Raw genomic sequence first — 14,880 nt, forward strand, 5'->3', positions numbered from 1 at the left:
TATACTATGAATTTTTAAGACTTATTTCGACATACTATACTATGACTTTATTTATGAGTTCTTAAGGTCGATCAAATATAGTTAAACCTTTCTAAATTGTATAATCCTTTCTTTGCACTTCCAAACTCCACATCTCAGGATTTCACTAAGATTATTGTGCCAACAGTTACTTGTCTCTTTGCAGTTTAGGTCAAACTTTACTTTTATCTGTTTACCCAATTTGTGATCATAAGAGTAGATATGATGCTTCGCACAGGTCTGTCAGTGACAGTAATATTGACATGATATATAGTACACAGATGATTCACAGAGGCCTGTGATAATATCTAGGGCCCTTTACACATGTATTGTAGTAGAAGATAATAAGCCCCATCCCCAGCTCTCTGCATCTCCAAGCATGTTTATTCTGCTGCTTGTGCTGCTTTTATCAGCTGGGAAGATGCTCTAACTGCCAAGAAGAACTTAGATGGGAACGAGGACACAGCAGGTAAACTATTGCAAAGTCATAAGGATAATTGCAAAAGAGATCATTTCTTCATTCTCTAACTCATCCGTAAGTCATGTGACCTCGAGTTTCGTGTTTCTAGTTTCGTTTCATCAGAACTGCAAGCCCACATTAAGATGAATGTGTTTCGCCTCAGGCAGCACTTATCGCGGATTCCTCTCTGCAACACCAGCACGGAAAGCTGTGTTCTACCTGAGACTACTTGACTACTGTGAGGAAGTTTAAACTGGTTATGAAACCTCAATTGAAGTTTAAACTGGACAACTCTGACAACATACATGACATGACATGAGTAAACACGACCATCAGCAAGAGGAGTAGCTATTTCTATGTAGTTATTCTTAATGCTTGTCATCGGTGCCAACTGGTCCGATTTGGTATGAACACAGAAACCAAGCTGCTCGAGGCCCAGGCCGTATTGCTGGGCTCGCTGGAGAGAAGGGACGCACTGGAGAACCAGAACCAGGATTGTGGGGAGCAAACTGTTAGACCCTGTTGCAGTAAAAAGAGAGGTTTTATTAAGTGAGACATCATGCAGTGATGCATACCTTCAAATGTAGACCCCATGAAGATGCATTCTGTTGAAGTGTCTGAGGCAGTGTGTCACATTGAATGATCTCAATACATATACAGTAAAGATGCTCTGATTTCAACAACTGTATAAACATGAATTACTTGTAAAACACTCAGTTACTTAAAATATAAGTTAAAGATAAAAAAGCACAGAACCTTCGGTGCTTTAAGACTGTTATTGCCGACGGACAGGTGTCGGTATGTGACTGCAGACCACATTAGGCTACATTATTTTCTTACTTTTCTTTTATCTCGCCGCGTACGCATCACTTTGATTTATTTTGTCAGAGAGAGACATATATACGTATAATGTCCCGCTGGGCAGCAACTTAAAAAACTTTTTTTTTGGAGGTGTTGTGAACGCAGCGCTGGGACGAATGTCAGCCAGCCAGGCACGGAGAGAACTCTCCATGGCAACGCTGCTGTCACTGTAACGCTCCATGGCAACGCTGCTGTAACTGTCACTCATTGAGAATGTTTCTCTGCTTGCATCCAGCCCGGTCGATGTCCCGCCCCCGAGAGCCATATACCCCACCGTGATTGGTAGGTTCGTTCAGCTCCGCACACAACACTGTAAAGTGCCATTCATATAAAACTCACTAACATTAAACTTTCATATTAAGGTGGGGGCCACAAAATATCGTCTAGCGGGCCGCAATTGGCCCGCGGGCCGCGAGTTTGAGACCCCTGCTCTAACTCATCCGTAAGTCATGTGACCTCGAGTTTCTTTCTAGTTTCGTTTCATCAGAACTGCAAGCCCACATTAAGATGAATGTGTTTCGCCTCAGGCAGCACTTATCGCGGATTCCTCTCTGCAACACCAGCACGGAAAGCTGTGTTCTACCTGAGACTACTTCGAAAAGTCTGAAGACCTCATCATTTCATTGCGAGGACAGAACAGCAGTCTACTTTGAATGTGTCCGGGATGGTGAGTGTTCATTATGTTTTTGAATGTGGGAAGCGTCTACTTACTTCCTGTAAGTCGCTTTGGATAAAAGCGTCTGCTAAATGACTGTAATGTAATGTAATGTAATATTTCCGCAGTTACTGAATTTGTCTTGCAGATGTTAGGTTTGTGTGATATTAAATCTTTTGAGAATATATATTTTTGTTTTCCACTATGACATCCTATCAAACCCAATAATATCATTGTCATATACAATCTATTATGAAATCATATTCTGATTTTTGTTTAAAGTGCATTGGTCTTGACAGTTTGAAAGTTACAGGAACTTCCTGGTTTTATGTTTGAACCATATTTGGCACCAGAGAGCACAATGATAAAATCAAATCAAAAGATCATCATGAAACCACAATTTTGAAACCATGAAATCAGGATGTTGTTATTCTGAGGAGCAGGTTTTGTTTTGTTTACAGATTTGATGAGGACCAGGCCAAGACCAATGCCTTAATTTTGCTGAAAGCTCATAGCTAGTGAACTTGAACTATTTGAGATGGCCCTTTTCATTTTGAATTGCCACAGAACTAAAGGGCCAAATGAGACTTCCAAATGTTGTAACTGAAGGACTTCAAATGGAGCTCATGGTAACAAAGAGTCTCTGATGATAGCTTTACCCAAATCGCTACGTCATTTGAATTCGCACAAATTCAGCATGCACAGGTTCAGGAAGAGGGCCTCATGATATGGAAGTAGCCAGCCTGAGGGAACAAGGAAGCAGCTACCAGTGTTGCACACAGGCTTTTGTGAGACTATAGGCGGGGGAAGTTTGTAAAGTTAAATGTATCAATTTTGTGCACTTTGAGAGCAAAATTAAGAAGCTGGATTTTGAGGTACTTGCACTGTACTTGAGTATTTCCATTTTATGAAACTTTATACTTCTAGTCCACAGCATCTCACAAGGAAAAATTCTACCTTTAACTTTATTATGTTCAGTTGACAATATTAGTTACTAGTTAGGCTACATTTGCAGATTCAGATTCTTAATACAAAATATAAACTAACTAATAAGATAAGATAATGCTTTATTAGTCCCGCAGCGGGGAAATTTACAATAAACTAACTATGATATATTATTAAGTAGTATGAAGTCTAATTATTAAGTTTTCAAAGTATTTTAAATTAGCTCCACCTACCAGCTGCAACATTAATGCATCAATAGTTATAACCCAACGATATAAATATATATAAATATATTATTTGAAATGAACCATTCTGTATAATGAGTATACTTTTACTTTTTGTACTTAAAGTATATTTTGATATTAATACTTTTGTACTTTTACATAAGTAGCATTTTGAATGAAGGACTTCAAACATGTAGTATTTTTACGCTGTGCTCTAGTTAAAAATTGAATCAAAAAACAGAATTATTTTGGCAGTAAAAGCCAAAATTTGGTTCCACTGGCACATTCTTATGCCGCTATTCCATCATATACACTGATCTTAATCCTTTTATATTGTAATCAGTTTGCCTACTCAAATTTAAACATGTAGTCATTATTGTAAAGGAGAATTAGGCTTGTTGTTAGCCCAGTCAGCCTGTAATATTTAAAACCACATATATTCCCAAATGATCAGAACTTTTGTAATAAGGATTAGTTAGACCTTACATATTGTTTTTTATTTAGTTATTGACACCTTCACTCCCATTCTTCTTTTTTTAATACACTCCAGACCTATTGGCAGTATGCAGGTATTATTTAAGAATGACTCACTGAGTGGGTCATCATTAGAGTCATCATGTTATCAATGTAAACCATTGATAACATTTATAGATTTATTGTTTGAGTTGAGAGTGGCGAGTTTTGCATCCTTAATGAGGGCAGTGTTAATGGAAGCTACGGTTCATACCATTAATATGCATTACACAGCTCTTCAGGGCTGTATTACACAAAAGTGTGAGTCAGGAATAAACCATGTTGTTTTCCATACTCTCGTAACAGTTATGCCGTCTGGTATGGACCAGAATGATGCCCAATCTGCACATTGTATCTCTTCTAATCAAACTTATTGGACAATATTAGTGTTTGAATGGACCAATTTCATCATCTTCACATCTTAGCAGGGTGGTGAACTGTTTAATTATGGAATTTACTGAAGCGCCTATTAAGCTTACGTGTCATTTTTGGAGGTGTTTGAAACTGATTGTTGAATCACTGCATGGTTGCACCTGAGTCTACCAAAATGTGATGTGTTGCCCTGCAACAAGAGGTGTTTGGACATCTGTATACAAGCCTCTGTGGTGTATTTATCAGATGTGATTGTTTCGAGTGTGTCATCTCGTTCCTGTTTTTGTTCCTACTGCTCTATTGCTTGAGGAACATCAATGAATAGGGAGAAGCTGTGGTGGGATTGGTTTAGTGATTTGGGGCCGATGATGAGGATTTCAGATCTGTTGAGAGGGAAAACCTTCTAATGATCTGCTCATCACTTTCCGCTACTTTTGGAGTACCTCAATACCAACTATGCACATAACGACAAGAGAAAAGAAACATGAAGACATTTCACCATTATTTAGTACGTAAAGCAGAATAGGGGATCAACATCACAGTGCAAGTTATGTCTTCATGCTGTGAAAATACCGTCATCAACCAAGGACTGGAATCATGGCCAGCCTTATCTTTCAACATTGAGTTTGCCTTTGATAATGCTCATAAGTAAAACAAAGTTCCGTTTTGTTATGAATGAAATTTATAGGCCACTTATTTGTATTTATAGGCAGAAAAAGGTTAAAAAGTGTGTGCCCAATTTTCAATTATAGTGTTAGAAATGCATGTTAATATGAGTATTACCAAATAATTTCATTACTAATGTTGGTAACATTTCTGACTGTGTCCAAATATGCTTAGACATTTGTTTTTAAATCAATATATTCATATTTATACTTTATTTTGCAGCATTAGTGGTAACGATTTGTGAAAAGTGAGCAAGCTATCATGGAGGATCGGGAGAAATAAAGGTAAAGCAAAAATCTATGACATTTTGTGTTTTATGTGCTACCAGTACATTGTCTATTACTCCATTGTGAATTGCTCTTTTAAATTATTTTCGTAGCATTAGGGATCTACGTTTGAGAGGGAGGAACCAACGCTGTCATGGCAGATCAAGGAAAAATGAAGGTATTTAACAGTTGAAACAAACACTAAATGATGATCAACTAATAAGTGTGCAGTATATTGAGTTGAAAATGAGGAAAAATAACAGCACTTTGCATTTTAGAGTCAAGATGAGGATCTGCCACCTGACATCAAGGATTGGAGTAAACATCAAGTGAGAGAATGGGCTCTCAAGTTGGATGATGTAGAGGACAGAGTGGCAGAGATACTGTTACAGGAGGACATTAATGGGCCTAGTCTTTTGCTTTTAAATGCAGAAGACTTAAAAAATATCGGTGTGACTTTTGGACCAGCAAAACTTATCATTCATGCCAGAGATGAGGCAGTGAAATTAAAGAAAAAGGAGTCAACAAGCTCAACAAATCTGCCTAGAAGACCATGCAAGCCCTATCCATTCTGTAGGTATGATGATACATATAGATACATGGAGAGCGACATTCTTGATATTACAGAATCAGGTGCCTCAGACTTAATTGAACCCTGCCACGAGTATAAAGCTTTTAACTATACAACAGATGAATCTACAATGACCAGGTTAACTGAAGAGGTTATCCGCTTTGCAGCTGCCTGCATGAACAGCCGCACCAATGGCACCATTCATTTTGGAATAGGAGACGAGCCAAACTTCAGACACGGTCAAGTGTTGGGAGTGGTTGTTAAGGACAGAGAGGCTTATGCAAAGAAAATAAACTCTGCCATTGATTATTTTGAGCATAAACACAAACAGACTGCTCATAGTTGCATCAAACCTCCTAGATTTGTTGGGGTCCTCAACAGGAATGAGACATCATCTGACAAATGTGTGATAGAAGTGGACATAGTCCCTGACTCTACGATGTGTGAGGAAAACATCTACCACACTATCAACATGGACACAAAAAAAGGCAGGAAGAAAGCAAAAGGTGAAGAAACACAACCATCGAAGCAATTCTTTGTCCGAGATGGGGCTAGCAGCAGGGATCTCCTCGCAGCCACGACATCTGCCAAATCAATGGAAAAGTACAACCAGTTTGTTGCCAGTAAGGCACAGCAAGCACAACTCCGAAAACAAGCTGAAGAGAAGCACCTCGGTGTGATCAAAAGCAGTACTCAGGGCTCCAGATTGAGTCAGATGATAACTGGTGGATCCCTCTCTTTGGATAAGTCACACTTTGAGCGGTATGTGATAGTAACTAACAAATCACATCCAATCCACTTTGAATCACTAGGATTTCTTGTAGAGCTCAACCCAATAGCTGTTTTGGACTTTGATCCAGAATCAGCTGAGAATGGGTTACAATTTCACTTTAAACAACAGAGCACAGTAAATGTCCATTTGCCAGCACAGTATAAAATCACAGAAGGAGTTGAGGACATTGCAAATAAGTTGAAATTAACTAGAACCACTAGCTGGATATTCTGCAATGGAGGGATTGAGGATGAGGCACCCTCAGACATAGACGAGTGGTTGATGGACAAGGGGGCCTCCGTTCGAGATGTGATTTCTTTCTTGTGTCGGAAAGATGTGCTTCCAAACAAGAGATTCCTCGTAATTTTCTTACTTTGGTCAACAGTGAGTGAGAAGATGGACCCTCTTGTTGAGACTTTCAGTACTTTCTGGCAGGAGCTCAGAGGCACAGAGCAGATACTTTGTATATGCGACAATGAAAAAGCATTTACCTCCTGGAAGAACCTAGTTGATGCTCGGTGCGGAATCTCTATTGATCGTAGATGCATTTCTGAGCTCAGTTTTACTGAAGTCAATGGCACTGTCCTTAGTCTTTTGTCAAAAAACCGCAGATCCAGACGTTTTCTACCATGTGGCGGGGGAAGTAATGTGCTTCTTGAGAAGAAAGTGGAGCGTGACCTGCATGCCTTGGAGGTATTATGTGTGAACCAATGTGAAGGAGGAAATGAGGACAAAATTGTCATGGAGGAGAACTTCTACAAAGGAGGACAAGTTTCATGGTGGAACTTCTACTTTTCAGAGCAGCCTGGATCTACACCATTTATCAAACGAGACACGTTTGACTTCATCGTGAACACAGTCATACCAGATTTGTGCTCCCTGGGAAAAGCCTGCGTGTTGTTCAACCTTATGCATTTACCCGGGTGTGGTGGGACAACTTTAGCCATGCATACTTTATGGGCTCACAGGGACAGATTCCGTTGTGCTGTCCTCAGAGACAGCAACGCCGATCTTGCTGAAGTCGCTGGTCAAGTCGTCAAACTTTTAATGTATGACCATGGGGAGCAATTACCAAGGGTCCCTGTTCTGCTGATGATAGATGACTTTGATGATAAGGAAAAAGTATTTGACTTGCAACGGGCCATTGATGAAGAATGTACTAAGAAAAACATTCAGTCTAAGTCTGCACAGGTAATTCTCCTGAACTGTATGATGTCGGAGTCCTCTGAACAACCTGAACAAACTGAGGAGACAGTATTCATTGGAAACAAGCTCTCTGAGACGGAGCAGAGACAGTTCGAGGAAAAACTTGTAGAAATAGAGAAAATATACAAGAATGCAGACACGTTCTATGGATTCATGATCATGAAGAAGAACTTTAAGCCAGAGTATGTTCAGAGTGTGGCCTGCAAAACCCTGAAGAGCTTCAACATAAATCAGAAACATGCACAACTCTTGGCTGTTTTAGTTCTGTTGAATGTATATTGCAAGGGTGCCTCTCTCTCCGTCTCTCTGTGTGAGGAATTTCTTGGTCTTCAACCAAAACCAGTGTGTGGAACCATCAAAGTTGAAGAAGGATTTGGGAAATTTTCCACTTTAATTGCCACTTGCTTAGTTGAGGGTAAGGTAGTTTTCAAAGCTGTGAAAATGATCCATTCAAGTATTGCAAGTCACTGTTTGGAGGAACTTACAACAACTCACAATGTGAACAAAGCTGAGATAACTGACCTTCTGCTACGCTCAGACAAGCTTTATGAGAGCACACAAGGCAAAGACAAACTCCTGCAAGACGTTCGCCACATTTTGGTGAAGAGACATCATTCAGCGGATGAATCTCAGTTTTCTCCGCTAATTCAACACATTTTACGTGAAACACCAGGACAGGAAGAGATGGTGTTACAAAATGCATCAAAAAGATTTGAGAAAGATGCAGTTGTCTCTCAGTTACTAGCCAGGTACTTTTACCTAAGAAAGAAGGATTTCTCAGCGGCAGAAGTTTGGGCATCAAAAGCAAGAGATATTTCCAAAGACAGCTCATATTTCGCCGACACCTCAGCACAAGTTGTCAAGCATGAGCTGAAGAATGCCATTGAAAACTACAAGGAAGAACCTGTAAGTCCTGAAAAATTGGACATGTTTCTCAAAATGGCTCAGTCAGCAATAGAGGCATTCAAGGAAACACAAAGCCTTGCAAAGAAGGAGTCACTTCAACGAAAATGCCCTTTTAATTCAGCAGGGTGCCTGGGAGAAATTCAGGTCGGAGTTCTTGTCATTAAAGTGCTGGCAAAGACCCCAGTGTTTTCTTCTGACAATGTCCGCCATGACATAATGAGTGAGGTTCTCTCTGGAGATGTGAAACTTCAGGCTGTAGAGAAAAATGATCAACGACACAACAAACATGCACAATACTACAAAATCCTCAAACAGTTTGAGGATGTACTCTGCAACCTCAGATATAGGATGAAGATGAACTTTGACTTCCTTGACAATTTTTATGTGAACTTGGGCTCCAGATCTGGAATGAAAGACTGTCGTGAGCAAAGATTCCTAAATGAGCTTTTCAGATGTTTCACAGAGTATGCAAAGCTTTTCTGCAAGACTGATTCTGCAGCTCTCATTAGGAACAAGACCATGTACAACATGCTGCAACTACACGAGGCAAGACAATACCTGGAGATGAGAAAAGCTGATACCTACTCTGGGATTCTGAATTGTCTCTCAGATAACATCTCACCTGACATAATGAAGAAGATCGCCAAACTGTCTGCTTTTGTTTGTGCACATAGGCCGACTGTGAAGGAGAGAATCAACTTCATCTATGTCAATGTTGTGTTGAGTTGTAAACTGGCATCAACACACATTCCCTACCAGGAACTAATTGATCTCCTTTGCCAAGTTCAGCATGAGCAAATCCCGTTAAGTGAGAACCTACCCCTGCACTTCATTGCAGTTTTGCTGTTGTGGCCACAACAGCACTATCTGGAGGGGGTTCCACCAAGAAGTCTGGGGATGCACATCTCACAGATCAGGAACTCTTATCACAATGAGATGAAGGAAGTGTACAATGAAAGAAGACCCATTGTTCATTTCCTCCTGGGGAAGAAGCAGGGCTATGAACGACTGGTACACTTAGGGGAAATCAAAAGGTTCATCATGGCTCGGCAGGAGGAGTTCACCTTAATGTGGGAAAATGGAAAAATATGGAAAGAGAAGAAGGTGGAGGAGTGCCTTTGCAGGGTCACTGGCAAGGTGAAGAATAGGTTGATCCTGGCAGATACTTGTATCCCAGGTCTGAAGTTGGAAATCACCCCAATGTTTCGAAGTCAGCTTAGTGGGCATGTCCAGGAGTCAGAAGTGTCATTCTTTATCGGTTTCTCCATCAAAGGCCCTGTTGCTCTCGACATTAAGTGAACTTTGAAAGCAGCCTGTTCCAACATAATGTAGCTTTCAGCTATTCATGGTGATCCATCCGTGTGATACACCCTTGTGTACTTTGAAAAGTGATGAAGTTGGGTAATTGATGAATGTAACCCGATGTTTTGTGTGCATCCCCAGCTCTGCACAGCACATTATTGATACCCTTTGTTTTGTAAGGGAAAAGCTTTGTCAAGTACTTAAAAGCAAACCTCTTAAAAATTTACTTTTTGTACTGTAGTACTTTCCTGTATATTGAGAGTCATTGTAAATATGAGTCATTTTATAAATGTGCATTATATAGGATTCAGAGCAATGATATGATATATATGTAAAAAACTGTTATCTATGGCAGGATATACTGTCTCAGCCTTCACCATGCTCAGAGCGGTTAGGAGGCAACAGAAATAATATATCTCTTATATAGCACCAAATTACTTTCTTTTTTATTATTTTAATGAAATTATATTAACTACTATTACCTTTTGTCTTGTTCTCCATATACTGAATACATGTGTTGTATAGAAACTTAATCATATTGTTCTATGAAATAACATAATCTATCATTACATTTACTTTTGAATCCAAGTGGTGTGCTTTAACAACTATGTAAGAATTGGTAATGTTTTACATGTAGTATATTTGATTCTTGATATTTGATTCTTGATAAAAAAACTAATTTACTTTAAATAACCTTTTGGACATTGTTTTACTTACACAAAAATGCCTCTCTTGTATTAAAGTCATTTTTTTTTAAATTTATATTGAATATTGAAATGTTTATTTTGTTTGTTTTTTCATGAAATTAAGTTTGATATACAATCTTTTTTTACTTTTTGTCATTATGTGTTATTATGTGATGATCACGTGTTGTTCAAACAGCTTTCTTTTGCATACCATTAAAAACAATGATGGACATTGATTTTTGCATTACCCTTTTAATAAAGATTAACTTTAACATGACAATGTAAGAAGTTATTTAAATTGCACTGCACCATGTGCTCAAGCTGTTGCTATCCAGTCAAACACTTGAGAAGCACATCACCACCCTACAACTCAGTAAACCTGCCACATCCTAGTGCATTGTTTTTGGAAAGTTATTTCATTTTGTTTACATACCTTACTTACTTATACAAACAGAACACAGATACACACATTTAATATTTATAGTACAGTACTTCATTATATTGTCCAGTTAAGGAGGTTCTTACCTGTATCACACACAAGAGGGCGCCACAGCCTCAGAGATGATAAAACCCATGTGTTATGCGTTTTACAGAAAGTAAATGCCCATTATACAACTTAAGCAAAAAAATAGTTACCTAAGAGCAATAAACAAGATGAGGAGATGTTAAAGCTAACCTAAATTCACTTTGTATTTTGTTCCACTATCGCATGAAATTAATCTCTGCAATAAAAGGGAACAAAATAGGAAAACAGCATTTTTATGCAACTTATTTACATATATGGTATATGGACCTTGTATGCGTGTTATATTTTAATGTCCTGAAAACCAAAATGTATGTTCAGACCAAGGGCTGACATGCAAAAAGCAGTTTACAGGATGCCAATGCATTTTAGAATCCCATCATCTAGGCTGCATAGCAACAATAGACAGATGGTTATAAGTGAACTCGGGGGTGAAGGAGGAGGATGGTGTGTCCCTGTGGTAGGCGATGAAGTCGCAGGGTCACCAAACAGAAGATCTCCCAGCTCCCTGGATGATGGACAGTTTGACTTGCTGTGTCATCTGAGGGTTGAATGGTTATAACGGGGCAGTTCCTGTTTCCCACTCAGCCGTTTCTATGGACAGAGGCTAGCCTGCACCAGCTCTTGAAGGGTTGGTGCAGATGCCGTGTTGCCATGTGGGTCGCAATGATCAGGGAGGTGTGAAGCCTGTTACTGAATATGTATGGTGCTTTCTGGCCTTTGTGAGCGAAGGTTCTCCGTCCTCAGGAGACAGGCGTAGCCCGTGTCACAATAATGTCAGAGCAGCAGATGGCTCAACAAGTGACAAACATCTGTACGAGATCGTATGTCTACATTCGAGGCGATAAAGCATATAGACAACAACATATCATAAGCATCTGTTTAGTTTTAATATCTTGTCACATCGAATTCCATGATGTACACCATGTTAGGATAATGGAGATTAGTTTGCATATGCAAGCAGTATTATTACCTAAGTATCTCCATGCGGTTTCATCATTCATTTCGTTAGTATGCCCTAGTTTGACAGGTTTACAAAATGGCAATAACATCTAATTTGGTGATAAGCATGCAGTGTTTGTGTCTCTCTGCTGTGTCAGTCAAGGTGAATGGAGTCAGACGTTAGCCCTTACTATATGTGGCACTGCAACGCACGGCTGAAAGCAATCTTCTGAGGGTCATCATTTGGGGGTCAAAGGTCATTACAGTAATAAGTGTGTCCTTCCTTTAGCATATTGTAGTGCAAGGGAGCTGTGGATACCAAACAGGTGTAGATTCAGGAGAAGACAGGGATGTCGTTTCAGTGCACAAAGAAGGATGAAGGATGACCACCTGAGATGCTTATGAGTGTACTGAATCGCTGCATTCTGTCACCATCCTGTGATTGGTGTGTCACTGCTACTTACACAACCTGTAGCCTGCACTGTAGGCGTAGAGGGTCACCAAGGTCAACGTTTCTGAGTGAAACATGATGTGCCTGCTTATCCCTGTCAGAGTTTGGATTATTACTACATCTTCATTATGTATGGATTGGTAAAGTGAAGCAAGCATGTTACTGTGTCATCCTGCTGTGTCTGTAGAGGCTACATACTCATTGGACAACGTGTTAGAGAAGCAAGTGAAAGTTGCAAATAAGAGAAACTTTTAGGAATATAAAATACAATCACTTTGCAAAATATATGATAATGATGGGCACTTCAGAAAAAAACCATAAAAATCAATGCTGCAGAACCAGCAATGTTGTCTGTACGTCCACTTATCACTTGTAAAACACATGGTGCCTGCATTACCCAAAATGCAATTTGATTCACTTTCTCAAATTCACAAACAATAACTAAGACACCAAGAGACACTAAGGCTGGTGGAGTTTTAATTATTTCTAAGTGCCACTAAAAGACCAAAACCAACATATAATTGATCCTACTAACACCAGTATTGTGTCAGTTTGTGTATCTAATAGAGCCAGTAAAAACACACTTGATCTGAATTACATTTTATTTCATTACCATTAACATTAACACACACACACACACACACACACACACACACACACACACACACACACACACACACACACACACACACACACACACACACACACACACACACACACAAACACACACTGCAGTTTATTAGCTCAACCCCACATTCACAGTCCTGATTCCATAAACACTCAATAGAACACTAAGTCTGTATTAATCCACCACTGAAAATAGTCCCAAACAAAATGCAAGTTTTTGTAGCGTTTGCTAAAAACTGCAGTTCGGCAACTTAAGGAAAAAACGGAGCTAAGAGCTACGTAGAGGGTTGGTAAGTTTGAAAGTATTCTGAGACACACAAATACATTGTTGCTTTTGGTTATCTCATCTCATTTACTTGAAAAAAAGAGTAACAAGTCATTCTTTCCTTCCAGAAAATGTTTTTTTACTGTGGCTGATTGCCATCTTAAGGTATTAATCATAAAACAGCACTGCTCCCATTAGTATTGATGTTAATATTTAGATATGTTATAATCTGTTCATGGCAAGTTTTGGCATCTCACGAAGAATCAACCAACCAAACGTGACGGGAGAAAGTTCAGTAAAATATATTTTCATCAGTTGGGTTATAAAATGTGGCCTGTGGGGTTGGAGAGATTTTGACACACTACCTCCTCCCCTGTAGAGAGCGCATCAGAGCTGTGTAACACTGATCTCAGCTCACAGTCAGGTCTGACCAAGCCCTTCGTTTCGGAAAGGAAATAAAAATTATTTTCACTCTCTCTCTCTATCTTTGGCAGCCCGACCATGTATTTTTTTAAAATTTTCGTCAAACTGAAAAAGCATGTGTGTTTCTTCAATGGTCAGTGGGAATGAAAATGATCCTGATCATCTTGCGCCATTCTGCCATAAAGTGCAGCTGTCCACCCTACATTAACACATCTGTGAAAAGCTGAGCCAGCTGAAAATTGGAAGAAAAACTCACAGTCAGCTACGACATCAGAGGTTTTGCCTTCACAAACATTGTTCTCACTGCGATATTGCCTCCCATTCATGGTACATTATTGCTGGGGTCATGGGCTGGACTCCGTCACTTGTTGGTATGAAATCATTTCAATATTACTCTTGCTTTCATGGATACCATGCTTTTTCAGCTAGGTCTAAGTAATCAAAGAGCTTAATAAATGGATCTGTCGGGTAGTTTCCCACAATCCCCTGAGCAGTGGTTCTCATAGAGACTAAAATACACGACCCTGTTGACCTTCCTCCCAAATGTCGACTACCACCCGACCCAACCTCCCAACTCTGTCTGCTAGTTTGAATTATAACCTCTGCACGCTGGCGGGAGCACAATGTGACGATTGTGATTGTATTTTAATTCTGATGGCGGAGTGAAAAAAGATAGCTTCCTCTGAGAATGGGCTAGATTTATGGGCCCTGTCCTGGCCGCCGGCCCCACATCCTCTCTGATCTGCTTTTACTCCGACGACCCCTCGACCCTCGGGGGTCATTAGAGAGCCCCCGAATGGTCCGGCTGGCCGCCAGCCCACCTCACGCTGCTTGTTTTCCAATCAAATCACTATATTTAACGGGGACACGAGCCCAGGGCCAAGTCCAAACAGACATCTGTTTGAAATTGTTCCTCGCAATTATTTCACACAGAAGTTCCTCCTGTGCACCCCTTCCGCTCCCCTAGCCCCCACTTTGTTCTTTTGTTTGTAGTTGTTTGTTTTTTTTCAGCAAAGCCTCCCCCTCTGGATTGCTAATGGACAGAAATGAGAGGGTGAGAGGGGTTTTGTATTTGGGAAGTGTGGTGGTGGTGAGGGTCTGGCTCCTGGAAGTGCTGTCGCAGAGATGCACAGCCAGGAGGAGAATAGGAAAACCAGGGGAGGGCTTTTTGATTCAGCACAAAGCAGGGTTTTCACTCTGAACACAGGGAACAGCTTTAACACTCA

The 14,880-nt window shown here is 40.0% G+C and overlaps 1 protein-coding gene across 1 annotated transcript; it reads left to right on the forward strand.

Moving 5' to 3' along the window:
• Positions 1 to 1,964: 1,964 nt before the first annotated feature.
• Positions 1,965 to 10,694, forward strand: LOC129105068 (sterile alpha motif domain-containing protein 9-like). Its single transcript, XM_054615946.1, has 4 exons — positions 1,965 to 2,006; positions 4,937 to 4,998; positions 5,094 to 5,158; positions 5,259 to 10,694. The coding sequence occupies exons 3-4, from the start codon at positions 5,135 to 5,137 to the stop codon at positions 9,732 to 9,734; spliced, it is 4,500 nt and encodes a 1,499-aa protein (XP_054471921.1). The 5' UTR covers positions 1,965 to 2,006; positions 4,937 to 4,998; positions 5,094 to 5,134; the 3' UTR covers positions 9,735 to 10,694.
• Positions 10,695 to 14,880: the final 4,186 nt, after the last annotated feature.

The sequence above is a fragment of the Anoplopoma fimbria genome, chromosome 16 (assembly GCF_027596085.1).
Source record: "Anoplopoma fimbria isolate UVic2021 breed Golden Eagle Sablefish chromosome 16, Afim_UVic_2022, whole genome shotgun sequence".
In the NCBI taxonomy this organism is placed as follows: domain Eukaryota; kingdom Metazoa; phylum Chordata; class Actinopteri; order Perciformes; family Anoplopomatidae; genus Anoplopoma; species Anoplopoma fimbria.

Coding starts and splice junctions, on each gene's coding strand:
- LOC129105068 (XM_054615946.1), top strand. CDS start 5,135: ATGGCAGATCAAGGAAAAATGAAG. Junction 5,159..5,258: donor CAGATCAAGGAAAAATGAAG/GTATTTAACAGT, acceptor TTTGCATTTTAG/AGTCAAGATGAGGATCTGCC.